This window comes from Arachis hypogaea, chromosome 4 (genome assembly GCF_003086295.3).
Source record: "Arachis hypogaea cultivar Tifrunner chromosome 4, arahy.Tifrunner.gnm2.J5K5, whole genome shotgun sequence".
NCBI classification, from domain to species: domain Eukaryota; kingdom Viridiplantae; phylum Streptophyta; class Magnoliopsida; order Fabales; family Fabaceae; genus Arachis; species Arachis hypogaea.
The window spans coordinates 123,854,396-123,880,962 of NC_092039.1; the positions used below are offsets into that span (position 1 = coordinate 123,854,396).

Consider the following 26,567-nt stretch of genomic DNA (forward strand, 5'->3'; position numbering starts at 1 on the left):
TCTGGCTCTTGTGCCGCCGAGCTCTATTGTGTGAACTTCTTTGCCCTTTCCTCTCAGATTTAGGCTTTCGTTATAGCATTTCCTTGCCAGCTTTTGATCTCCCCTTACCGTTGCTATTCCCGCTGAGGTTGGGAACTTCATGCAGAGGTGGGGAGTGGATACCACCGCTCCGAGTCGATTAAGGGTAGCTCTGCCGATCAAAGCATTGTATGCTGACCCTACATCTATGACTATGAAGTCTATGCTCAGAGTCTTTGATTTTTCCCCTTTTCCAAAAGTGGTGTGGAGGGGCAAAAATCCCAGTGGTTTTATTGGCGTGTCCCCTAATCCATATAGGGTGTCGGGGTAGGCTCTTAATTCTTTCTCATCTAACCCTAGCTTGTCGAAAGCAGGCTTGAAGAGAATGTCCGCCGAGCTTCCTTGGTCTACTAGGGTTCTGTGGAGATGGGCATTTGCTAGGATCATAGTTATTACCACTGGATCATCGTGTCCAGGGATTATTCCTTGCCCATCTTCTTTTGTGAATGAAATGGTAGGAAGGTCGGGTGACTCTTCCCCGACCTGGTAGACTCTTTTGAGATGTCTTTTGCGAGATGATTTGGTGAGTCCCCCTCCCGCAAATCCTCCTGAGATCATATGGATATGTCTCTCTGGGGTCTGCGGTGGTGTGTCTCTTCTATCCATATCATCCCGCTTTCTCTTTCCGTGACTATCCGACCTTTCTATGAGATATCTATCAAGCCGACCTTCTCTGGCCAGCTTTTCTATCACATTCTTGAGGTCGTAACAGTCGTAAGTGGTGTGACCATATATCTTGTGGTACTCGCAGTAATCGCTGCGGCTCCCCCCTTTTTTATTTTTAATGGGTCTAGGGGGTGGCAGTCTTTCAGTGTTGCAAATCTCTCTGTATACATCCACTATAGAAACTTTCAGGGGAGTATAAGAGTGATATTTCCTTGGCCTCTCGAGACCGAGTTCTTCCTTTCTCTTGGCTTCCCTCTCCCTCTCTTTAGTTGAGGGAGGGGGTCCAGGTCGCCAACTCAGGTCTCTTAGCTTGGCGTTTTCTTCCATATTGATGTACTTTTCAGCTCTTTCTTGTACATCACTTAGAGAAACGGGGTGCCTTTTAGATATGGACTGTGAGAAGGGACCTTCTCTGAGCCCATTGACTAACCCCATTATGACTGCCTCTGTGGGCAGGTCTTGGATCTCCAAACAAGCTTTGTTGAACCTTTCCATATAGGCTCGTAAAGATTCTCCGACCTCCTGTTTTACTCCCAGGAGGCTCGGTGCATGTTTCACCTTGTCTTTCTGAATTGAGAACCTCATCAAAAACTTCCTTGAGAGGTCTTCAAAGCTAGTGATCAATCTCGGGGGAAGGCTATCGAACCACTTCATCGCTGCTTTCGATAAAGTGGTCGGAAAAGCTTTGCATCGCGTAGCGTCGGAAGCATCAGCTAGGTACATCCGACTTTTGAAGTTGCTTAGGTGATGCTTTGGATCCGTGGTTCCGTCGTAGAGGTCCATATCCGGGCTTTTGAAGTTTCTCGGAACTTTTGCCCTCATTATGTCCTCGCTGAAAGGATCCTCTTCACCCAAGAGCGGCTCTTCTTGCTCGTCGCGGGAGTTGTGACTCTTGAGGGAAGATTCCAGCTTTAAGAGTTTCCTTTCTAACTCTTTTCGCCGTTCCATCTCCTCTTTTAGGTGCTTTTCAGTTTCCTTTTGCCGCTCCCGCTCTTGTTCTAGTTGTTCCAGGCGGCTGTGGACTAACCCCATGAGTTCAGTTACATGGGATGGTCCTTCTTTTTCTGATGCGCGCCCATCTGAGGAATTTACCTTCGGGTTTTTTACCCCGGAGGTGCCCTCTCTATGCTGATTGTTAACTTCCTGGTGTAGGGCTAGGTCCACATCGTTATTGCCCGTGTCCAGATTCTCTTGTTCAGAATCCGTTTCCACATGACCTTCTTCGTGGGATCTGTCCGCCATCAATGGATGATCTCTCGGGTCCCCGGCAACGGCGCCAATGTTACGGTGGGTAACCGGAGATTGACTGGATGGATGGCGTTGGCTGGCCCAAATGTGTGAAGGAGGAGGTTGCCGAATGAATATGCAATTCGGGAGGCTCCGTCCGACTTGTTTGTACGAGGAGAGGGGGTGGTACCTGCAAAGACACTCCGATGCCTAAGTTAGCAAGAGTATGAGCAGGTCTAGAGAGTATTGGGCTTAGAGATACCTGAGGGGTGTCAGTGTATTTATAGTGGTGAGCCAATAACCACCGTTGGAGTAGTGCCATATCTTTAGGGTGTTAACCGTCCCATTATCTTAGGGAGGTTAAGATATGGCTTTATGAAGCGGTTAGAGAGATTTAGGGGCGGTTTACTCATTTGAATGAGTGTTTATCTACAATGCTAATCTCATGTCCGACTTCTTTAGAGTAAGTCGTAGTGGACACCGACTTCTTATGTGAAGGTCGGTGCTTAGCTAGGCTTAGTCCATCAGATTAGGCCTTTTAGTTGGACCTGAGTCCTTATCATTGGGCCAGAGTATGAACAAGTATAAAAATATAATATTTTAGTAATAATTTTAACATAAAATATATATTGCAATTAAAACATGTATTATTAATTATAAAATTATATATTTAAATTAGTTTTAATTAATAAAACAAAAAATATGTATTATTAATTATTAAAAATATACGGGTGTCAATTAAAATAGTATTTATGTTTATTATAAAAGGTACAAATGTAATCAAATTAATTTTATATTATTAATTACTGAAACCAAAAATTTAAAATGTAGACAAAAAAGAGTAGAAGAAAATATCTCTGATGTTTGTTCCTTTTTTTTCCTTTTTCCAAAAATAGAAAAATGAATAATGACGAATTGGATTATTGGAGTTCTAAAAAGAAGAAAGGAATTGGGTGAATGACACGGTGTCGTTTTAGGAGCCACTTGGCTGAAAGATCTCAGTCAGAGAGAGAAGAGAAGAAGCTGCTCCATGTTTCCGGAGAAAACCTCTGTCTCTGTAGAGAGAGAAACCAACACACAACAATGACACGGAAAATAAAAGAACCTTTTTTTCGTTCTCTAACCTCAGAATTTGTTGCTTGCAATTGCTTCCACCGTTTGGTACTCATCTATCTTCTTTCCCGTGCATACCATTTCATCAATGTTGCGCAGCAATTCATTTTTTTTATTAGGGTTTTTTCTTTTATTTGATGGGTTGCGATTGATTTTTGAACTTCGATTCAGCTCGTTCGGCATTTGCATTTCTGAATTTGTTTTCAATTTCCGTTGTTTGGATTGTGTAACTAATTAATTAGATTGGCGAAATGTCTCATTGATTCGATTTTTTTATGTTTGGGTGGGGGGTTGAAGAAATGTCGAGGAATTGAAACCTATTTTTCTCCCTTGTTTTGATTATTCAGATGGATATTAGTGGAGATATTTTTTAGGTTTTATGTATTGTTTATTTGTTAGACAAATGCATGTTCTGTTGTGATTAATTTCTTACTAGGTTAATAGGTTATTGGCAACTGTGTAGTTTTTTCTATTATGCATTCTGTATGATGCTTGACTGATTGATCTTGGTCTCAAATGTTGTTACTTGTTAGGCTTCCAAATTCAAAAGTTTTTGCTTTCTGTCATTCTATGGCTATGTTGTTTTGTAAAAAGTGAAGGGATATTGTATTTAACAGTAGCACAAACCACAAGGATATTGTATTTATAGTTAATCATGCTGTGAGAAGTTGTCAAATGCATGTATAAGGGAAGTAGTGATATGGATTACTAATCATGACATTTGATCTTGTTTCCTGATTGATTATGATTGTATAAAGTGTGTCAAGTGCATGTATAAGATTAGGTAACATGATTTCGTTTCTGATTCTGTCGATGGCATTTTTCTCATTATTGCATGAAAACATTAATGTACTGTTCTGATAATTTTTATTTTGGGATTAGGATTAACCATGAGACAACTCTGAACCCCTTGACATGCTTCTGGACTTGATGATTTGGGTTAGTTGTTAACTGTCACAATGAGGTCAAAATGATGCTTTCTTCTTGGTTGTTTTACCCACTGTGATTCAGTATGTGGAACTTTGCTTCGAATTGCATTGTTGGGAGTGTGGGTCAGAGAAACGATTGTGCAAGGCCTTCTCACGCTACTTCAGAATGTTCCGACGATGAGACTTCTATTGTGAGCAGAGAAGAAGGACTGGAATGTCCAATATGCTGGGAATCCTTTAACATTGTCGAAAATGTGCCTTATGTTTTGTGGTGCGGTCACACCCTATGTAAAAATTGCATCCTGGGACTGCAATGGGCTGTGGTTAAATTTCCAACACTTCCAATTCAGCTTCCACTTTTTATCTCCTGCCCATGGTGCAACCTTCTATCTTTCCGTTTAGTTTATCGGGGAAATCTGAAGTTCCCTCACAAGAACTACTTTCTTCTTTGGATGGTTGAGAGTATGAATGGTGATAGAGTGAAGACCCATTCAACTTCATATGGGGATCATCATCATCATCATCATCATCTAGTGTTTCCAAATAGGGACAATTTTGCTACAGGAAGCCAAGTAAGCCATGGCAACATTAGGAGGGGACAAGTTCTCCATCCAGAGTCATTGAGTTCCAATCGGTTTCATCACAATACTGGTAACTACCTCAGTATGGAAAGACTGCATACATCTATTCGCAAGTCCCTGGTTTTATTTGTTCACTTGACAGCAAAGTTCCCCTTGATCATCGTATTTCTTTTGATTGTCTTATATGCAATACCGGCCAGTGCAGCCATTTTGGCTCTGTATATACTTATTACCATTGTGTTTGCTCTCCCATCATTTCTCATCTTGTACTTTGCATATCCTAGTTTGGATTGGCTTATCAGGGAAATTATCACTTGAGATTGCAATGCGGGTGTTAAGAAGGCGAAGGCTGTCTTTCTTCGTCTAGTACCCCCTTAATCTACTATGATTTCCTTGCAATTAGCCGACTTCACCATTTAGAAGCTTGGTCATTCCTCTTTCAATGTTGGAGGTTGTGGATTCAGTTTTTAGCATAACCTTGTTGACCGCTACCAAGCATGCAGAGTGAATATGGAAAAGAATCAAAGCTTGTGCCTTCTCCTTGTTGCAAATGGATGCTCCATTAGTTTTGGAGCTTCTGAAGAACAAATCTGGTGTAGTTATCAAGTGGATCAATATAAAAAATATTCTATTATTTTGCTGTGTGTAGAGACATGTATGTTCCTTATAATGCAGCATTTGTTTTAGTTGTACTATTTTTTCAAAGTTGTAAGTATGCATGTACCTATTGAATTGTTTGTCTTGTTATTGTCTGCTTGAAGGTCTTGCTCTCTGTGATATCTGTTTTGTGTGTATGTCTTGATATGTTCACTTTCTCAAGATCATGAAGTAGAGCAATCTGGGAGATTTAAGATTTTTCTGAAGATAAAATAGCTGATTCTCTTTGTGGGATCAATTTAGTCTGATTCTGAAATGCAATTTGCTGACACATGATTCAGTTATAAGTAGACTACCTACCACTTGGAAATTATACGATTATGAAATGATAAGAGAGTGGCATCTGTTCTACAATTCAATCTATATCATTAAATTATAATAATAGTGCATGATGTGTGTGATACACGATTGTATTGTCTTATATGAAGGTATTAGAGTAGGAAACATTCTTGGCTTATTCCATTAAATATCCTTTTAATAAATATTGTGAATAACATAGCGAAGTACCTGAACCTGAAACGTGCACTAGCAAAAATGATTGACCTTGATTATCGGCCATCCTGAAAATAATATTCCAAGTATAGTAGTGGAAACAACCCAATAGTAATTTCAAAATTACCATGTTGATTAGTAGTGTCTCAACATCTAGATGTGAGATGCAAATTCACCTTAAAACATAAAACACACAACAAATTGATACTATTGGGACCTTAACTAACTATTAGTTGGCCGTGAGCCATAGTTCAAATCACAAGATTCGAATCTGAGCTTCTATTTAAATATTTTTATTCTATCATATACTAAATTTATGTTCATGTTCATCTTTTGTTGCCAATATTTCATGAGTTTAATTTTGATATACTGACAATATAAAACATTTTATATAGTCGTACAATCACATCCGTTTTGATGTACCTGTAAAACTACTTTATACCGACATTACGTCAAAATTAAATTCATATTTCATTTTCTATAACATAGTTGATCTAATGACAATATGATAAAATCTGACCTTAAATTCAAAGATTTTTTTTTTTTTTGCCACATAAAATTATAGCGTCCCTTTCACCATCTTGCTTAAAACTATCTACTAAATGGGATAAAACTTGTTAGCTCTACAAGCCTGGAAACGAGATTAGAGAAGGACTGAAGCACTATGAGCAATAAGAATATCTTCGAAAATGACAAAAACACACGTCGATTCTTCCCTTATTAGTTGTTTCCTTGAAGATTCCTTATTAGTTATTTGACAAACCATATTGTGCTGTTTGTTGGGTTTTAGTTTTTAATTCTTTCTAATTAACTTGTCCTTGCATATCGGATGTCAAGTTTCTTATAATATCTGAAGGAAGATAGGACATAGTCCTTTTATTAGGTTGAAAAAGACATACATGTCTTGCTCATAGGAATTACGAAAAGTTTGCATGTCCTTTTTTTTTACATAACTTGTACATAAAAGTTCAGGTAGATAATTGAGACGTCCCAAACGACATGTTTCATTAAGTCGTTTTGCTTGAGCATTTTTGCAATATTGTTCACTTTTTCTTAAAGATTATCTTTTTCTGTTTTTAACAGAATATATCTTTTATAAACAGAACATAGAGAGAAGAAAGAAACTCCAAAAAGAGTACATTTTGAAAATACATGTTAATAATTACAGAAAATCAGAATTTGAAATTAAAAAATAAAAAGGACAATTCAATGTCCAAAATTGAAAAAACATAGAAAAAGAATCGCAATGACCAAAATTAATTTTCAGCGACCAAAATTAATATTCATATAAAGATTTTTTTGTCAAATATCTTCACAATTTTGCCAACTCCAAATTAATAAGTTTCGTTTTTAATTGCATGCCATTTAATTTTAAATAGATTTTTTCCCCTTAACTAGTAATATTGGTGCATTAAATTTCGAATTTTGATTAAGATTTTTCAAATGGGACCCCAAAAAAGGTCCAAAAATAATATTTTTACTCTTGTTTTTAGAAAAAAAAAAATAGAAATCCAATGTTCTCTCTCTTATAACAAACGCGCACTGAAGAAGAAACAGAGTTCACCGAAACATAGGAAACGAAACAAACTAGAAACAGTTACTTGCTTTGCATGCAGTTCAAATCTCAAAGCAAAATCCTTCTTTTTTAATCCCAACTAAATAAAGGAGTGGCTCAGTGTTCACTCTGTTACGTTCTGTTCCTTTTCCTTCTCTTTCTGTTGCAGCATCCTCTGTTTTTTTTGCTCTGAAAACTCTGTATATAACAAAAGGTAAATGCTACTACCCGTTATAGCTTCAAAAATTATCATGTGGGTTCGCATAAATGTATGATCTTGATTGGATTATTGAGATGGGTATGCTACTCTCCTTATACATCTCTTTATGGCTTCATTTGGGTGTGTTTTGTTTACGGTGGTGCTTTGTGAAGAACTAAACATTGCTTGAGCATTATGGTTGTCTGATTTTTCTGATGTGCTTTGGTTACTGGTGAACGAGTTCAAGGTGATGGTTTCTTCTGAATATGAATATGAATATTTTCTTAAAATGTGTGTGTGGTGTTGGCATGAAAAAGGGCTGCATGTTCCTGATTTTGTTTTGAATGAATGTTCTGATGCATTTGATCATCTACTGTAATAATTTCAAGTTGATTATAGTGTTTGTAATTCAAATTTCCCAGATTGAATTTATTGTTGTTGTTCTTCCTCTTCTTCTTCTTCTTCTCTGATTTCTTCCTTAGATGAAAGGTTACTTTGGTGATGTGACTTTAAATGCCTTTTATATTTAGGTACAGTTAATTAAAGCTTAGAGGTGCATAATTTATACACTCATATAATATATGTTTAATTGTTTTCAAGATGTATCATTTTCTTTTCCATTTCAAAGGCATGTTTGTAAAATTTAGTAGTTTATTGAATGGAGCCTCTCTCTTCTTTTTTAATATTTTTTTATTTTAGTGTTTGAAGCTATCGCTTCTTTACAAGATTTTTGTGCCTTTGTGGCTTCTTGCTGTTGCATTTATTGTTTCATGTAATCTTAATTTGTGTATATTAATCTAGAATCCTAGATTTTATGGATTAGAATCAGATGCAAAACAAGTAACTCTGATGTTGCCTTGGCATTCTGCTAAGCATTCATAAAATGTTTTCCCTAAATGGAGATTGAGTTTTTTAAAAATAATTTCTTTCTCCAACTTTCAAAGATTTTGATTTGGAGGTAGTAAGTATTTTTCATGATATGATGCACTTTGGTTGATATAGTTTCATGCTTTGTCACCTTACCATTATTGATGTTTATTGTTTACCCTTAAATTATGTACTATGACTATAAATTTTGAATGCACATTTTGTTTTTAGTTTTCTGTTTTAATAGGCATTTTCATAAGTTTCCATTTTGTATTGTATATTTGTATTTGCATCATTCTAAGGTAGTTTTGTTATCCTTGTTTCAGTGGTCAAGCTCTGAATCTTGTTCTGCATTCCTCATCTCCTATCTGATTCATGGCTCCCTCAAACATCGATATAGCAATGATTACAGAAGTAACCATGTCCGGTCGGGGTGAATTGAGAAGGCACTCCACCGGAAAATTAAGTGCTGGAATTGGTGAACAAAAAGTTCTTCCTCATTATCTAAGATCTTCCACTGGCTCCTGTCATGATCATTGTAAACTTGGGAAGAATGAGGAAACTGAAGCAAAGAAGAGACCTTCTATTCCTAAAAGCGGCGAAAGAAAAATCCTTCGGCAAAATTCGGAAGAGGTGATCGGAGGGGTAACTATCTTTGTTGACAAGCACAGAGCATCGCTTGATTCAAAAGCAATGCAAAAGATATCAGTGTTCAAGAACAACGAATCAGTTAAATCTATGGTCCAAAATTCTCATACTTCAGACAGTCAAAAACAAATTAGGAATGAAGTTCCAATGAACAGGAACAGAACATCATTGGCCAAGAAAATGAGGGAAGGAACTTCTTCAAGAGAAATTTCCAAGAAGGAGGAGACTCCACTGATTTCAACGGCGAAAATAATTGGAACTTCATCAAAGAAGCCTTCTTCAAAAGATATTGAGTTGTCTGACAAGCATGTGATTTCTGTGAATGCAAACGCGGAGGCAACGAGGAAAACGGTTTCTAAGAATTCCTCAATGGACTTTGGTGGCAGCAAGAGTAGGGAGATTAAGATCGAAAAGAAGAGGGAAGCCATTTCCGCAGTAGCTTCACCTTCAAGAGTTTCTTTGCCATCATTAAAAGCTTCTCTCAAGAGAATTCCAAGTATTAATGCAAGGAAGCACAAAAGCCTGAAAATTGCCTCTAATCTCAAGAACCAAACCAAGCCTAGAAAAGAAAATCCTGAACCACAACACAATGAGGTTGAGGAAAAGACTTTGTATATTCTCGAGGTTGAAAACGAAAGCCAAACTTTGCAATCCGATCATCAAAATGAAAGCCAGGATACCGAATCATCCCTCTCCAATTCACCACCCACTCAATCCTCATCCGAAGAACGCGGAATGGAAACTGAAAAAGCAACCACTGAGTTTGGGGAGGATACTTCTTCAGGAAGCAATGGAATTGCATGCATGGAAAATGTGAACAATAATAATACTTTGGAAGCTGAGGAGAATGACAAGCCTAGAAAAGATGAAATTGCATGCTCTAAAGAGGAGGAGGGCCAAGTGTTAAGAAAAGTTAATATCTTTAGCAGGCAAATGGTTGAAACTCAAACTGAGAAAAGACACAATCCAAGGAATCTAAAGTTCAAGAGAGGAAGCATGTTGTGGAATAATGCTAAGGGTGAAGCTGCACAAGGTGTTGTTTTGAGGAATAATTTGAAGGGAAAGAAATATGGGGAGGCATTGATGAACAATGTGATTGAGGAAACTGCAAATAAACTTGTTGAGATTCAGAGGAGCAAGGTTAAGGCATTGGTTGGTGCCTTTGAATCTATAATATCTCAACAGAACAGCAAGAGCCCTTTGAAAAACACCCTAGCACAATAGGTTACTAAATTTTTTCCTTTTATGGTAGACAAGTTTTCTTTTTTTAGTAATACTAAATTCTATGGTATGATCTTGAATTTCTTGTAATAGGATCTGTGTGCCCATAACAAAGAACATAGTATTGCATGTTAATATGGAATAAGGCACTAGAATTTTGAAAATAAGCCCAAGCTTGTTGAAGTAGATTAGAGTCAACAAGCTGTATATGTAGCTCTGTAGGAACTAGGGGTAAATTTGTCTTTGTATGTAGAAGCTAATAAGAATAAGAATAATGATATTGAAGTATGTGTGTAAAATTGGAAGAAGAATCTTGTGTTCCCCTCTTATATTACCTTATGTGCTAATTATAGATTAAATTTTTATGTTAACCAAAATAATCATTATATTTCTATGTATATTTATATAAGTTATATACTGAAATAATCAAATATTTGATAATAAAATAAATATTTAAATTTATCATAGAAAAATAATTAAATTTTTAATAATAATATAGTAACTTTAATATATTTTTATTTGATAAATAATTTTTAGTTTCGATATAATATAATTATTTTTCGGTAAAAAAACACTAATTTCTCGACATCACATAGCAAATTATGTATTCATATTTATAACTAGTTTAATTTAGGATGAGTATTAAATTTTACTATCACTTAATATTATTATTATACTTTATGGTAAAAAACCCAAATGAGCCAAGGAGAGCTCAAAATTACTCAATTCAGCCAAATCAAAAATCCATACATGAATCAACCAGGACGAATTATTATATAATTCGAATCAATATGATTCGAATTATACTTACATGTAATTCGAATTGATATGATTCGAATTACTAGGAAGGCAACAAACCAATGAAGTTCGAAACAATCTGTTTCGAATTACATCAACATAATTCGAATTTACTTAATTCGAATTACTAGGAGAAGTGGATAGTAGAGAGGTTCGAATCTAGTTGATTCGAATTAGGTGAAAATTGAGTTGCATAGTAATTCGAATCAACTTGATTCGAATTACAAGGGATTCGGCTATAAAAGGAGTTCGAGCCAAGTTCATTCGAATCACTTTCTCATTCTCCAACCCCACCAAATCCCAGAGAAGAAGACCAACGTTCAGTACGAGTGAGACCAGAGCGGCTGTTTCTGTCGATGGGGACGATCCGGGAAGGCTTTATCGTTTGGATGGAGTAGCTCATATCGCCGGTGTGATCAACGACGAGGTTAGTGGTTTATGAAAGCGGTTTATGATAACGGTATTTGTTAATGGTTTTTTATAATGGTTTATGTTACTGTTAGTGGTTTAGGATAGTGGTTTAGGAAAGTAGTGTAGGCTAGTGGTTTTTGTTAATGGTTTTTTATAGCGGTTTATTTAAGTGTTAGGTGTGTATGGAAGTGGTTTAGGCCAGTAGTTTTTTTTAGTGGTATTTGAAATTGTTTTTTGTAAGCGGTTTGTGTTAATGGTTTTGGATAGTGGTTTTAGTGATGGTTAGCGGTTTGGGGTCGTGGTTTAGGTTGGTGGTGTAGGACAGTGGTTTTTGTTAATGGTTTTGTTTTAGCGGTTGATTTTACTGTTAGCGGTTTAAGCAAGTGGTTTAGGCCAGTGGTTTTTGTTATATATTTTTGAACTTGGTTTTTGTTAACGGTTTTGGATAGTGGATTCAGTGATGGTTTAGCGGTTAACGGTAGTGGATTATGATAAATGTGAAAATGCATATGTTTTTGTTAATGGTATTGGCACGTGGTTTGAGTGAGCGGTTTGTGTATGAAATGTCGGTCGTTTGTTTCATATATCTTTTACCCATCATGATTTATTTTCTGGTTCCTTATAAAATATATCGCTTATGTTAGTGGTTTGTGCATCTGTTCTAATTATGCGGTTTATGCACTGGTCAGCCGCGTCGTTGCATATCCAGCGTTAGGCGGCAACAGGGGATGCGTCTTGATGAGAGGTATGTTCCGTACTTGCAGATGGCGGGACTTTACCATCTTGCGAGACTGAACGACAGATGGTTCCGACTAGACGAGCCCCTAGTCAGCGCATTCGTCGAGAGGTGGCGGCCTGAGACGCACACCTTCCACATGCCGTTCGGAGAGTGCACTATCACGCTTCAGGACGTCGCATACCAGCTGGGGTTGCCAGTCGACGGAGATTACGTTAGTGGTTGCCTTACCGACTTCCACCTTTACATTGAGGGTGGGAGACCTGCTTGGCAGTGGTTCCATGAGTTGCTCGGTGTTTTACCTCCCGAGAACCAGGTGCAGAAATTCGCAGTCAACTGCACCTGGTTTCAGGAGACATTTGCAGAGTGTCCAGACGGGGCAGAGGCCTATATCATGATGTTATTGGGTACGCAGCTGTTTGCCGACAAGTCCGGCAATCGTATACACATCAGATGGCTACCTTATGTTGCTCGGCTTGAGGAGATGGGTCGCTACAGTTGGGCGTCGGCGGCACTAGCATGGCTGTACAGGTGCATGTGCCGAGTCGCCAACAGACATGTGGTGAAGTTAGCTGGCCCGTTACAGTTATTACAGTCTTGGATCTTGTGGAGGTTTCCCACACTTAGACCATCTGGGTATGATGAGATCAGCTGGCCCCTTGCCTCGAGGTACCGTTATTGTTTTGTACTATATATTCTTCTTGTTATTATTTTCAATTATGCAACCAATTCTTCTGTTTTCTTGTACGCAGATGGTCTGGTTACAATCCTGGGATTAGCAACAAGGGACCTCGGGTACAGATGGCTCGCATGAAGATCGACTTGTTACAGCCTCGGCAGGTAAGTACGCAGAACATTTGTGTATCTCAAGTCATTGTTTCATTATAGCACTTAAATAAGTGTACAAACGATTTGATTTTGATTTTTTCAGTTTATATGGATGCCCTATAGCGCACTCGACGTCATCCAGGTTGTCCATCCTGAGGTGTTGGAGCCTCGGCATACGATGTTATGGCGATGCAGGACATCCCTGATTTATTTTGTGGTTCTCGAGTGGCATCAGGTTGATAGAGTTTTACCTCAGTTTGGCGGCGTTCAGCCCATACCGTCTCCCGTCCTGAACATCGACTTCCTGATGTCGAAGGACGGGAGAGGAGGTGACCGTTGGTTCCCGGCACAGTACCCTGAGTGGCATCTTCACTGGCAGGAGCGTGCTGATCACATTCTACAGTTTGACATCGTGCCCGACCCCGGACCGTCACATGAGTTCTTGACATGGTGGTATCAGCACGGAAAGAGGTTTTTGTCGCCGGAGATGTTATTGGGGGATCCGAGAGGTGTTCCTATTCCAGATGAGGCGACGCAGAGGGGTGCAGGCCGACTTCCAGACATGGACCGGGTCGAGGATGTTCTTGACAGACGTCGTATTGAGCGGAGAGCATGAGTTGGGACACATCGTAGCCAGCGTGAGTGGAACTGGGTGGATCGGGCTATGGATGCCGGAGACGACCCAGTTAGGGGTGGGGGGAGAGTTCGTGGTCATGGAGGCAGGAGGAGGGTGGGTGCTGCTAGACAGGGTGCCCAGATGCCTGGGGGAGGTGATGTTGCGGGGGTTGATAGGGCCCATCAGGGCGGGCATGATGGTGGGTCCCATGGATCTGGTATGGGAGATCCCACGAGTCACACTGATGCTGGGTTTGGTGGTGGAGGTCTTGGAGATTATTTCGTAGGTGTTCCCGGTGATGATCATACCCTTCAGGATAGTACTCCATGGGTGAGTCCTGGCTCGATGTTTGGAGACTTACTTGCTAGTGATGGCATTGTGGCCGAGTTCGGTGGACCACATTTCCTTGATGATATCCGGACCATCATGCAGAAGGATGAGGCTGCAGCCGGACGGGTTCAGACGACAGGGACACGGGCACCCCTGGATGTAGATCTGAATGAGCCTGCCACGGTAGCTCCTGCGCATCCTTTTGCCATGTATGCGGTCCGTTGTATCGCTTCACTTCCCAGATACCCTTCCGCTGTCGGAGACTCAACCGAATTAGCCATGTGCACCCGTTCCCAAACTCAGAACACTTTCCCACATACCTGCGGTAGTCAGACTCAACGACCTTGTACTGGACCCCTCGGCGGATACTGTACGTCTTCACACTCAACAGCGCCTCATCTTTATCCTGAAATTGTTGGCCAACCTGGAACTCGTTCATACCGGCAGACCCCTCGGTATCTCTAGCACCAAATCCTGAGGCCTGCAGAGCATTGTCGTCCTGCCGCATGGCATCCAGGTCCAATGAGGAAAAATGGGGTGGATACTGCTGTGTGCCAGAACTAGATCCACCTGTAGCCCTTGTCGGAACAGTAGTTCCAACATCATCGCCGCTTTCATCAGCGATCATATCCGGCTCCACGTCATCGTCATCTGGATCATCAAACAAACCATCACCAACACCAGCCGGTGTGGGACAATGTACCTCGGTGGGAATATGTTCCCCATACCGAACCTCGTCTCCAACATTGCCGCTCAGATCAACGGCAAACGAAGGGGACGCAACAGGCTGCATCGGTGGCTCATACACAGGAGCAGAGGATGAAGCAACAACAGGTCTCGAGCTCGAGCCGGCAACCGCGGCTATAGTATTGGCATTTCGGTTCGAACCACCCGAGCTAGATACCACATCAGCCAACTTTGCCAACAGCTCTGGTGTCCTTACCTCGGGAAACTGCCTACGAGAAAGAAACATAACCTGCAAGTCCTCATCACTACCGATTGTGAAACAATCAAACTTCACGGTGTCATGGAGCACCGCTGTTGGAATGCGGTAGAAAAACTTCTTGACCCTTTTAACTCCTTCAAGACCAAGCTTCTCCAGCACAGAGCTAACAAGAGCATCATAGGTGGTTGTTGGCGTCACGATAATACATAGGGGATCCTTATCAGTGAACTTCACGCCGGACCGAGTTTTTCTCTTAATCGACCCTCTGTAATGTACCAGAACTAGGAAACTCTCCTCACTAGCCATCTCCCCTCTTTGTTGAGAGCAACATGAGTTCACAGCATATATATACAGCCCTGGCTCGCACTATATATATATAATTCGAATCTATATGTTTCGAATTATGTAGTATCACAACCTAACCTAGTAATTCGAATTAACTAAATTCGAATTAGTTAAGTGAAATTTGAAACAAGTTGTTTCGAATTACTTAATAATGTGTCCTTCCTAGTAATTCGAATTAAGTCAATTCGAATTACTTTAGTTTGTTACCTGTGTGTAATTCGAATCATATCAATTTGAATTACATGTAAGTATAATTCGAATCATATTGATTCGAATTATATAATAATTCGTCCTGGTTGATTCATGTATGGATTTTTGAATTGGCTGAATTAGGTAATTTTGAGCTCCCCTTGGCTCATTTGGGTTTTTTACCCTATACTTTAGCCTACGACAGTATGTTATAAATTCTTTTGGCTATATTAATAAACTGTGAAAGAATAAAAAAAGATGAAATTTTTTTTATTGTATGTTGTTGTTGTTTAATATTTTGGGAGAACAATACTATCTATTTATAATAATTACTAAATTAATTTTGGATTTTAAAATAAGGTAAAATAACCAAAATAAACATAAAAATAACAACTTAATAAAGTTTATTTCTAGAAGAAAAAGATAAAATAACAAATAAAAATATAATAAGAATTTAATATATTCCCGCAAGCTGGTGGATGAAAAATGTCAATAATCCACAGTTTAGATAGGTTCTGATGAAATGGTTGAGGAAGACGCGTGTGGCACGGTGATGTAGAAACATAGAAGGAAATATTGTGGGAAAAAGAACAAGTAGCGATCTTCAGAGAGAGTGCATAGAGCACAGTAAGAGTGCAGATAGAATAGCTGAAACAGAGCCGGAAAGAAGCGTAGATAGAACTGCTGAAAGAAAGCGCGGACGGAACTGTCGGAAAGAAGGCATGGAACAGCTGAAACAGAGCCGGAGAGAAGCGTAGAAAGCGCGGATGGAACTGCTGGAAAGAAGGCGCAGACGAAACTGCAATAAAAAGGCACATATGGAACTGCGGGAAGAAGGCGCAGACGAAATTGCCAGAAGGAAGTGCTGACGGAATTGAAGAAAGCGCGGATGGAACTGCCGGAAGGAAGTGCAAACAGAACTGTCGGTAAGAAATTCATATTTATTTTTAGAAATTATAGTCATAGTGAATGATTTATTCCATGAAAGGTAGTTGTTTCCTGTAAGGATAGAGATAACCAAGATTGAGGTAGGATTTTCTCTTGGATGGAAGTAATAGGGATTGATTGGATCTTGAGCTAAATTGAAAGATTGATTATTCATTGTGGGAGGGGATTGAAAGAGAAATATGGTTATTTCTCACCAGAATTATTTCTCAACGAGGATATCATGACTCTGATACCAGAATAAAACTATAAAAAATAAAAAAAGAAAATGTGAAGATTTTTTTTAAAACAAAACATAAAAATAAAACATTAACTCTTCCAACTATGATAAAGAGAATTTTATCAACAATTCTAGCAAATAAGAAGAAAAATCTAACAAAGCTCATTACTAATTTATCGACAAAGTTCTAGTAATTAGTAAATAAGGATAAAAACAATTAAAGAAAAAATAAAATTAAACAATAAATCAAAGTTTGAGAATTGTGATGCATAATTTCTCTTCAGTTCGGAATGAATATACTTGAATAACATCATTCTTTTTTAGTTTGTTTGCGTTTGCGACTTTCACCTAATTTGACCTTAGAATATAGGAAGTGTTTGCTTTCTCTGCTCCTACATCTTTGCGCATGACCCACTTAACCAAAGTCAACTCTGTGATTTCCAGCGAGAGTTGCATCAATTTCACTTCTATTTCCTTTTTTCCCTCGAGACTTTCTAGTTTTGTGGGACGTAAGAAACTACTATTTTTTACTTGCTGTGATGGTATCAAAAGCCCATTTTGTTGCAGATTCAAATCCAAGTCATAGGTAGTCTTTTCGATAACCAGAGTGATTATGATGCCACCCATAATACTTATCAACTTCTTTAAATTTTGTGACAATTCAAAAGATTCTTAGTTGACTGATTTTTTGGTTTTTTTCTTAGACCGAGAATCCACTGAGCTAACAGTCTTTCTGGAATCCTCCTTTGAAACCCGTTCTTGGTTAGCACTGGGGGCTTGAATTCACAGCGCTGTTTGAAGTCTCTAAATTACGCCTCTCTAAGAAGTTTTTGGGAAGATTATCCAAAATACCAACAACTTCAAATTCATCATCATTGAAATCCTATTCTTCATTTTGCATCAAACAGTCTCTTTTTCTTCTCTTAATATTCATCATTCTTTTCTCCTCCTCGTTAGTCCATTCTCTCATTTCGCGACTTATACCTTCAGATTCAAGACAATAACCAAAAGCATTTGCTGCCATCTTCTTGCTTGAGAACGGCACTGTAGAATCATCAGAATCCACGAGAGGTTCTTTCAGTTTGTTCTTGTCGCTGGATGAAGAACGTAGTCTGCATTAGAACCATTGGCAGCATAGTTCGGTTTGATGCTTTTTCATTCTTTTCTTTAGCAATGAATAGAACGTGAGTTGGACACAATTTCACTTTTATTTCCTTTTTTTCCTCCAAACTTTCTAGTTTTGTGGGAAGCAAGAAACCACTATTCTTGACTTGTTGTAACGGGGTATCAAAAGCCCCTTTTGTTGCGGATTCAAATATGAGTCATAGAGAGTCTTTTTGATAACCAAAGTGATTCTATTGCCACCCATATCACTTATCAAGTTCCTGAAATTTTGTGGCAATTCAGAGTATTCTGGGTTGACTGTTTTTTTTTTGTTTTTCTTAGAACAAAAATCCACTGAGGTAACGGTCTTCTTGGATTCCTCCTTTGAAATCTGTTCTTCGTCGGCACTAGGGCTTGAATTTACAGTGTTATTTGAAGTCTCTAAATTAAGCCTCTCTAAGAAGTTTCTGAGGAGATTATCCAAAATATCAACAACTTCAAATTCATCATCGTTGAAATCTTATTCTTCATTTTGCATCAAACAACCTCTTTTTCTTCTCTTGATATTTAACATTCTTTTCTCCTCCTCGTTAGTCTCTTCTATCATTCCACGACTTGAACCCTCAGATTTAAGACAGTAACCAAATGCATTTGCTACCTTCTTCTTTATTGAAAATGGCACTGTAGAATCATCAGAATCCATGAGAGGTTCTTTCAGTTTGTTCTTGTCGCTGGATAAAGAACGTAGTCTGCATTGAAATCATTGGCAGCGTAGTTTGGCTCGATACTTTTCCATTCTTTTCTTTAGCAATGAAGAGAACGTGAGTTGGACACAATTTCACTTTTATTTCCTTTTTCTTCCCCAGACTTTCTAGTTTTGTCAGAAGGAAGAAACCACTATTCTTAACTTGCTGTGACGGTATCAAAAGCTCATTTTGTTGCAGATTCAAATCCGAGACATAGAGAGTCTTTTCGATAACCAAAGTGATTCTGCAGCCTCCCATATCACTTGTCAAGTTCTTGAAATTTTGTGGCAATTCAGAGGATTCTTGGTTGCTGATTTTTTTGTTTCTTTCTTAAACCGAGAATTCACTAAGCTAACGGTCTTCTTGGAATTCTCTTTTGAAACCCGTTCTTGGTCGGCACTGGGGGCTTGAATTCACAGTGCTGTTTGAAGTCTCTAAATTAAGCCTCTCTAATAAGTTTATGGGAAGATTATCCAAAATATCAACAACTTCAAATTCATCATTGTTGATTTTCTATTATTCATTTTGCATCAAACAACCTATTTTTCCTCTCTTGATATTCATCATTCTTTTCTCCTCCTCGTTAGTCCCTTCTCTCATTCCAGGACTTGTACCTTAAAATTCAAGACAGTAACCAAACGCATTTGCTGCCTTCTTCTTGCTTGAGAACGACACTGTAGAATCATCAGGATCCACGAGAGGTTCTTTCAGTTTGTTCTTGTCGCTGGATGAAGAACGTAGTCTGCATTGGAACCATTGGCAGCATAGTTTGGCTCGATGCTTTTCCATTCTTTTCTTTAGCAATGAAGAGAACGTGATTCGGACATAATTTCACTTTAATTTCCTTTTTTCCTCCAGACTTTCTAGTTTTGTGGGAAGTAAGAAACCACTATTCTTGACTTGTTATGATGGTATCAACAGCTCGTTTTGTTGCGAATCCAAATCCGAGTCATAGAGAGTCTTTTTGATAACCAAAGTGATGCTACTTCCACCCATATCACTTATCAAGTTCTTGAAATTTTGTGGCAATTCAGAGTATTCTTGGTTGACTGTTTTTTTGTTTCTTTCTTAAACCGAGAATCCGTTGAGCTAACGGTCTTCTTGGAATCCTCCTTTGAAACCTGTTCTTCGTCGGCACTGGGGGCTTGAATTCACAGTGCTGTCTGAAGTCTCTAAATTAAGCCTCTCTAAGAAGTTTCTGGGGAGATTATCCAAAATATCAACAACTTCAAATTCATGATCGTTGAAATCATATTCTTCATATTGCATCAAATAACCTCTTTTTCTTCCCTTGATATTCATCATTCTTTTCTCCCACTTGTTAGTCTCTTCTCTCATTCTGTGACTTGTACCCTCAGATTCAAGACAGTAACTAAATGCATTTGCTGCCTTCTTCTTACTTGAAAACGGCAATGTAGAATCATCAAAATCCACGAGAGGCTCTTTCAGTTTGTTCTTGTCGCTGGATGAAGAACATAGTCTGCATTGGAACCATTGGCAGCGTTGGTTGGCTCTATGCTTTTCCACTCTTTTCTTTAGCAATGAAGTGAATGTGAGTTGGACACAATTTCACTTTTATTTCCTTTTTTTTTCCTCCAGCCTTTCTAGTTTTGTGGGAAGCAAGAAACCACTTTTCTTGACATGTTGTGACGGTATCAAAAGCCTGTTTTGTTGCGGATTTAAATCCGAGTCATGGAGAGTCTTTTCGATAACTAGAGTGACTCTACTGCCACACATATCACTTGTCAAGTTTTTAAAATTTTGTGACAATTCAGAGGATTCTTGGTTGACAGGTTTTTTTGTTTCCTACTTAGACCGAGAATCCACTGAGCTAACGGTCTTCTTGGAATCCTCCTTTAAAACTCGTTCTTGGTCGGCACTGGGGGCCTGAATTCACAGTGCTATTTAAAGTCTCTAAATTAAGCCTTTCTAAGAAGCTTCTAAGGAGATTATATAAAATATCAACAACTTCAAATTCATTGTCGTTGAAATCCTATTCTTCATTTCACATCAAACAGCCTCTATTTCTTCTCTTGATATTCATCATTCTTTTCTCCTCCTCGTTATTTCCTTCTCTCATTCCGCGAATGGTACCTTCAGATTCAGGACAGTAACCAAATGCATTTGTTGTCTTCTTTTTCCTTGAGAATGGCACTGTAGAATCATCAGAATCCACGAGAGGTTCTTTCAGTTTGTTCTTGTCACTGGATGAAGAACGTAGTCTGCATTATAACCAATGGCGGCATAGTTCGGCTAGATGCTTTTACATTATTTTCTTTTGCAATGAGAAGAATGTGAATTGGACACAATTTAACTTTTATTTCCTTTTTTTTCTCCAGACTTTCTAGTTTTGTGGGAAGCAAAAAACCACTATTCTTGACTTGTTGTGACGGTATAAAATGCCCGTTTTGTTGCGGATTCAAATCTGAGTCATAGAGAGTCTTTTCGATAATGAGAGTGATTCTTCTGCCTCCCATATCACTTGTCAAGTTCTTAAAATTTTGTGGCAATTTAGATGATTCTTGGTTGACTGGTTTTTTTGTTTCTTACTAAGACCGAGAATCCACTGAGCTAACGGTCTTCTTGGAATCCTCCTTTGAAACCCGTTCTTGGTCAGCACTGGGGGCTTGAATTCACAGTGCTGTTTGAAGTCTTTAAATTAAGCCTCTCTAAGAAGTTTCTAGGGAGATTATCGAAAATATCAACAACTTCAAATTCATCATCGTTGAAATCCTATTTTTCATTTTGCATCAAACAACCTCTTTTTCCTCTCTTGATATTCATCATTCTTTTCTCCTCCTTGTTAGTTTCTTCTCTCATTCCGCAACTTGTACCCTCAGATTCAAGACAGTAACCAAACGCATTTGCTGCCTTCTTCTTGCTTGAAAACGGCACTGTAGAATCATTAGAATCCACGAGAGGTTCTTTCAGTTTGTTCTTGTCGCTAGATGAAGAACGTAGTCTGCATTGGAACCATTGGCAGTGTAGTTTGGCTCTATGCTTTTCCATTCTTTTCTTTATCAATGAAGAGAACGTAAGTTGGACACTATTTCACTATTATTTCCATTTTTTCCTCCAGACTTTCTAGTTTTGTGGGAGGCACGAAACCACTATTCTTGGCTTGCTGTGATGGTATCAAAAGCCTGTTTTGTTGCGAATTCAAATCCGAGTCATAGAGAATCTTTTCGATAACCAGAGTGATTCTGCTGCCGCCCATTTCACTTATCAAGTTCTTGAAATTTTGTGGCAATTCAAAGAATTCTTGGTTGACTGGTTTTTTTGTTTCTTTCTTAGAACGAGAATCCACTGAGCTAACGGTCTTCTTGGAATCCTCCTTTGAAACCCGTTCTTGGCCGGCACTGGGGGATTGAATTCACAGTATTGTTTGAAGTCTCTAAATTAAGCCTCTCAAAGAAGTTTATAGGGAGATTATCCAAAATATCAACAAATTCAAATTTATTATCATTGAAATCTTATTCTTCATTATGTATCAAACAACCTCTTTTTCTTCTCATGATATTCATCATTTTTTTTCTACTCCTCGCTAGTCCTTTCTCTCATTCTACGACTTGTACCTCAGATTCAAGACAGTAACTAAACGCATTTGCTGCCTTCTTCTTGCTTGAGAACGGCACTGTAGAATCATCAAAATCCATGAGAGGTTCTTTCAGTTTGTTCTTGTTGCTGGATGAAGAACGTAGTCTGTATTGAAACCATTGGTAGTATAGTTTGGCTCTATGCTTTTCCACTCTTTTCTTTAGCAATGAAGAGAATGTGAGTTGGACACAATTTCACTATTATTTTCTTTTTTTCCTCCAGACTTTCTAGTTTTGTGGGTGGTACGAAACCACTATTCACTACTTGTTGTGACAGTATCAAAAGTCCGTTTTGTTGCGGATTCAAATCCGAGTCATGGAGAGTCCTTTCGATTACCACAGTGATTCTGCTGCCAACCATGTCACTTATCAAGTTCTTGAAATTTTGTGGCAATTCAGAGGATTCTTGGTTGACTGATTTTTTTTGTTTCTTACTTAAACTGAGAATCCCCTGAGCTAACAGTCTTCTTGGAATCCTCATTTGAAACCCGTTCTTGGTCGGCACTGGGGGATTGAATTCACAGTGCTATTTGAAGTCTCTAAATTAAGCCTCTCTAAGAAGTTTCTAAGGAGATTATCCAAAATATCAACACCTTCAAATTTATCATCGTTGAAATTATATTCTTCATTTAACATCAAATAGCCTCTTTTTCTTCTCATGATATTCATCATTCTTTTCTCCTCCTCGTTAGTCCCTTCTCTCATTCTGCGACTTGTACCCTCAGATCAAGACAGTAACTAAACGCATTTGCTGCCTTCTTGCTGCTTGAGAACGGCACTATAGAATCATCAGAATCCACGAGAGGTTCTTTTAGTTTGTTCTTGTCGGTGGATGAAGAATGTAGTCTGCATTGGAACCATTGGCAGCATAGTTTGGCTCGATGCTTTTCCATTCTTTTCTTTAGCAATGAAGAAAATGTGATTTGGACACAATTTTCACTTTTATTTTCTTTTTTCCCCAAACTTTCTAGTTTTGTGGGAAGCAAGAAATCACTATTCTTTACTTTTTGTGACGGTATCAAAAGTCCATTTTGTTGTGGATTCAAATCCGATTTATAGAGAGTCTTTTCGATAACCAAAGTGATTTTGCTGCCACCTATATCACTTATCAAGTTCTTGAAATTTTGTGGCCATTCAGAGGATTCTTGGTTGACTAGTTTTTTTGTTTCTTTCATAGACCAAGAATCCACTGAGCTAACGGTCTTCTTGGAATCCTCCTTTGAAATCCATTCTTGGTCGGCACTAGGGGTTAGAATTCACAGCGCTATTTGAAGTCTCTAAATTTATCCTCTCAAAGAAGTTTCTGGGGAGATTATCCAAAATATCAACAACTTTAAATTCATCATCTTTGAAATCCTATTCTTCATTTTCCATCAAACAGCCTCTTTTTCTTCTGGTTATATTCATCATTCTTTTCTCCTCCTCGTTAGTCCCTTCTCTCATTCCGCGACTTGTACCCTCAGATTTAAGACAGTAGCCAAACACATTTTGCTTCCTTCTTCTTGCTTGAGAATGGCATTGTAGAATTATTAGAATCTACGAGAGATTCTTTTAGTTTGATCTTGTCACAAGATGAAGAACGTAGTCTGCATTGGAATCCCTGGTAGCGTAGTTTGGCTCTATACTTTTCCATTCTTTTCTTTACCCCTGAAGAGAACATGAGTTGGATACAATTTCACTTTTATTTCTTTTTTTCCTCCAGACTTTCTAGTTTTGTGGGAAGCAAAAAATAACTATTCTTGACCTGCTGTGACGGTATCGAAAGCCGATTTTGTTGCAGATTGAAATTCGAATCATAGAGAGTCTTTTTGATAACCAGAGTGATCATGCTGCCACTCATATCACTCATCAAGGTCTTGAAATTTTGTGGCAATTCAGAGGATTCTTGGTTGACTGATTTTTTTTTTCTTTCGGAACTTATCCAAGTTGTGGATTATTGACATCTTTTATCCACCAGATTGCGAGAACATATTAAATTCTTCTTTTATTTTTAGAGTTAAGTACGATTTTGGTCCCTAAGGTAGGGACAGAAAATTTATTTCGTCCCCAACCTTTTTTTCGATACAAAATATTTTCAAAGGTTTAACTTAGTTTTAAAATCGTCTTTTTTACCAAAATTTTAATTTTTCTTATCAAATTACCCCTAATTAAAAAAAAGGAAAAAATGAAAAACAAGTTAAAGGCTGGGGAATAGGGGAAGGGGTAATCACATTGGGGGAGGTGGGTTTTTAATGGAGGAAGAGGGGGAAGAGAAGGTGGGGAAGGGAGTCCACCGTCGCTGCTCCTCGACGCCGTTGCTCTTCGTCGTTCGATCGCTGAATCTCGCCGCTGCTCCTCGTTGTTCGGTCCTCACCGCTCGTGCGCCGCTCGCGATTTCTGCTTCTCCTCCTCGCTCAGTCATCGTTTGTCGCTGCTCCTCGCCAGTCACCGCTGCTTCCGATCGGGTTTGCTGTCTTCTTGGTCCACTTGGCAACCATTCCTATCACTGGAACTAGGATTAACCCAGCTAGGAGCCTTGGTGCTGCCATCATCTTCAACAAAAAGCATGCATGGAATGATCAGGTATGTCTTCTTCGTTTTTGGCTTTTTTTCTCACCCATTTCTTTCTGAATTTCATATCTCCTTTTCTTTATTGTAGTGAATTTTCTGGGTTGGACCTTTCATTGGAGCTGCTCTTACTGCCGTGTACCACCAGATAGTCATTCGATTTTGCTTCTGTTTATGCTTCTGATTACATTGATTTTGCTTCTGATTACATGGGCCTTTCTTTGTGTTTATGCTTCTGTTTCATATCTTTTTTTTGTGTTTTTGCTTCTGTTTATACTTCTGTTTCACTCTGATTCTAATTTTGTTTATGCTTCTAATTTTATTATTGTTATTGCTGGTGTTGTTGTTGTTCTTCTGCTTCTAGTTGTTGTTGTTTCATTGTTGCTGCTATTTCTACTTTGTTTCTGGTTGAATTTGAAGAAGAAGGAAAAGGGGAAGGGGAAGGGGAAGGGTATTTTAGTTCGAAGGATAATTTTAAAATTAAGTTAAACCTTTGGGACCATTTTGTAGCGAAAAAAAGGCCTAGGACAAAATAAATTTTCAGCTCCCACCTTAAGGACCAAAATCGTACTTAACCCTTATTTTTATTTGTTATTTTATCTTTTTTCTTCTAGAAATAAAATTTATTAAGTTAATTATACTTATTTTTCTCTAATAGAATCATCTAGAGATTTTGGTTGTTTTAGCTTATTTTAAAATTCAAAATCAATTTAGTAATTAATATAAATAGGTAGCATTGTTCTCCCATGATATAAAACAACAACATACAATAAAAAAATTTTTCATATTTTTTTATTCTTTTATAGTTTTATTATGATATCAGAGTCATGGTATCCTTCTTGAACAGGATATACAAGCTATCATCATTTTGGTGAGAAATCACCATGTTTCTCTTTTGATCCCTTCCCACAATGAATAATTAATCTTATAATATAGCTCAAGATCCAACCAATCCCTATTACATCTATCCAAGTAAAAATCCTACCTCAATGTTGGTCATCCCTATTCTCAAAGGAAACAACTACCATTCATAAAATAAATCATTCACTGTGACTATAATTTCCAAAAATAAATATGAATTTATTACCGGTAGTTTCGTTTGCGCTTCCTTCTGACAGTTTCGTTTGTGCTTCTTTCTGGTAGTTACGTCCGCGCTTTCTTCCCACAGTTCCGTCTGCACCTTTTTCCCGTTCTGGCTGCATTTTTTTTAATAATTCCGTTTGTGCATTCTTTCCGACAGTTCTATCTATATTCTGCTACACTCTTACTGCGCTCTACTCTCTGAAAATCATTTTTTTTGCACTCTATGCGCTCTCTTTAAAGATCACTCTTATCGTACTCTAAATATTATTCTTCATCTTTTTTTTTTATTCTTTCATAGTTTTATTATATATAATAATAACAACAATAAACAAAAAAAAAGTCTTATTCCACTAAATAATATCAATAATATGAATTAAAAACATTAATTGTCATTGATTTTATTATATATCATTTCTACAATAACTATCTATACAAAAGTCTCTTTTAACTATTTCGTTTATAATTTTATTTTAACCTTTTTTTATCTTTCAACATTTGTCGACTTCTATCACATTCATGTTCTTGATTGAATATTCAATTGATTTTTTCTTTATATATCCAAACTAGATGATTAGATCCTGCTTCATAGCATTCATATAACATGTTTTCTGGTCAGATTCATTAAAATTTAGACACAATAATGGTCATTGGAGTGAGTGAGAGTTTGAAAAATGAAAATATCTCAGAAGCCTACTTTGATTTGAGTGTTTGACATAAGCAAACACACAAGCAAAACAGTTACACAAAGATATTTATATTTTTAATCACAAAATTGGAAAAGGGAACTGAAACTTGGAGCATTCTGGAGCTGCCACGTTGCTACTTGAGCCAACAAAAATATTTGGTTCCTACTTCCGACACAAAAAAATCTAAACTTTTTACAAATTACTATTT

The 26,567-nt window shown here is 38.0% G+C and overlaps 3 protein-coding genes across 4 annotated transcripts; all 3 read left to right on the forward strand.

Annotated features, from left to right (window-relative positions):
* The first annotated feature begins 2,938 nt into the window (after nt 1-2,938).
* LOC112797835 (uncharacterized) lies at nt 2,939-5,371 on the forward strand. Its single transcript, XM_025840938.3, has 2 exons — nt 2,939-3,132; nt 3,967-5,371. The coding sequence occupies exon 2, from the start codon at nt 4,097-4,099 to the stop codon at nt 4,910-4,912; it is 816 nt and encodes a 271-aa protein (XP_025696723.1). The 5' UTR covers nt 2,939-3,132; nt 3,967-4,096; the 3' UTR covers nt 4,913-5,371.
* A 1,877-nt stretch (nt 5,372-7,248) lies between these two features.
* Nucleotides 7,249-10,562, forward strand: LOC112797836 (uncharacterized). 2 transcript variants are annotated; one of them, XM_025840940.3, is made up of 2 exons: nt 7,249-7,512; nt 8,691-10,562. In XM_025840940.3, exon 2 carries the CDS (start codon nt 8,740-8,742, stop codon nt 10,234-10,236), a length of 1,497 nt encoding a protein of 498 aa, XP_025696725.1. In that variant the 5' UTR covers nt 7,249-7,512; nt 8,691-8,739; the 3' UTR covers nt 10,237-10,562. The 2 variants fall into 2 exon arrangements, with proteins under 2 accessions (XP_025696725.1, XP_029153852.1); XM_029298019.2 differs by having other exon boundaries at nt 7,299-7,744.
* Nucleotides 10,563-12,170: 1,608 nt separating this feature from the next.
* Nucleotides 12,171-13,622, forward strand: LOC140184261 (protein MAIN-LIKE 1-like). Its single transcript, XM_072234585.1, has 3 exons — nt 12,171-12,847; nt 12,931-13,018; nt 13,110-13,622. Exons 1-3 carry the CDS (start codon nt 12,171-12,173, stop codon nt 13,620-13,622), a joined length of 1,278 nt encoding a protein of 425 aa, XP_072090686.1.
* The last annotated feature ends 12,945 nt before the right edge of the window (nt 13,623-26,567 follow it).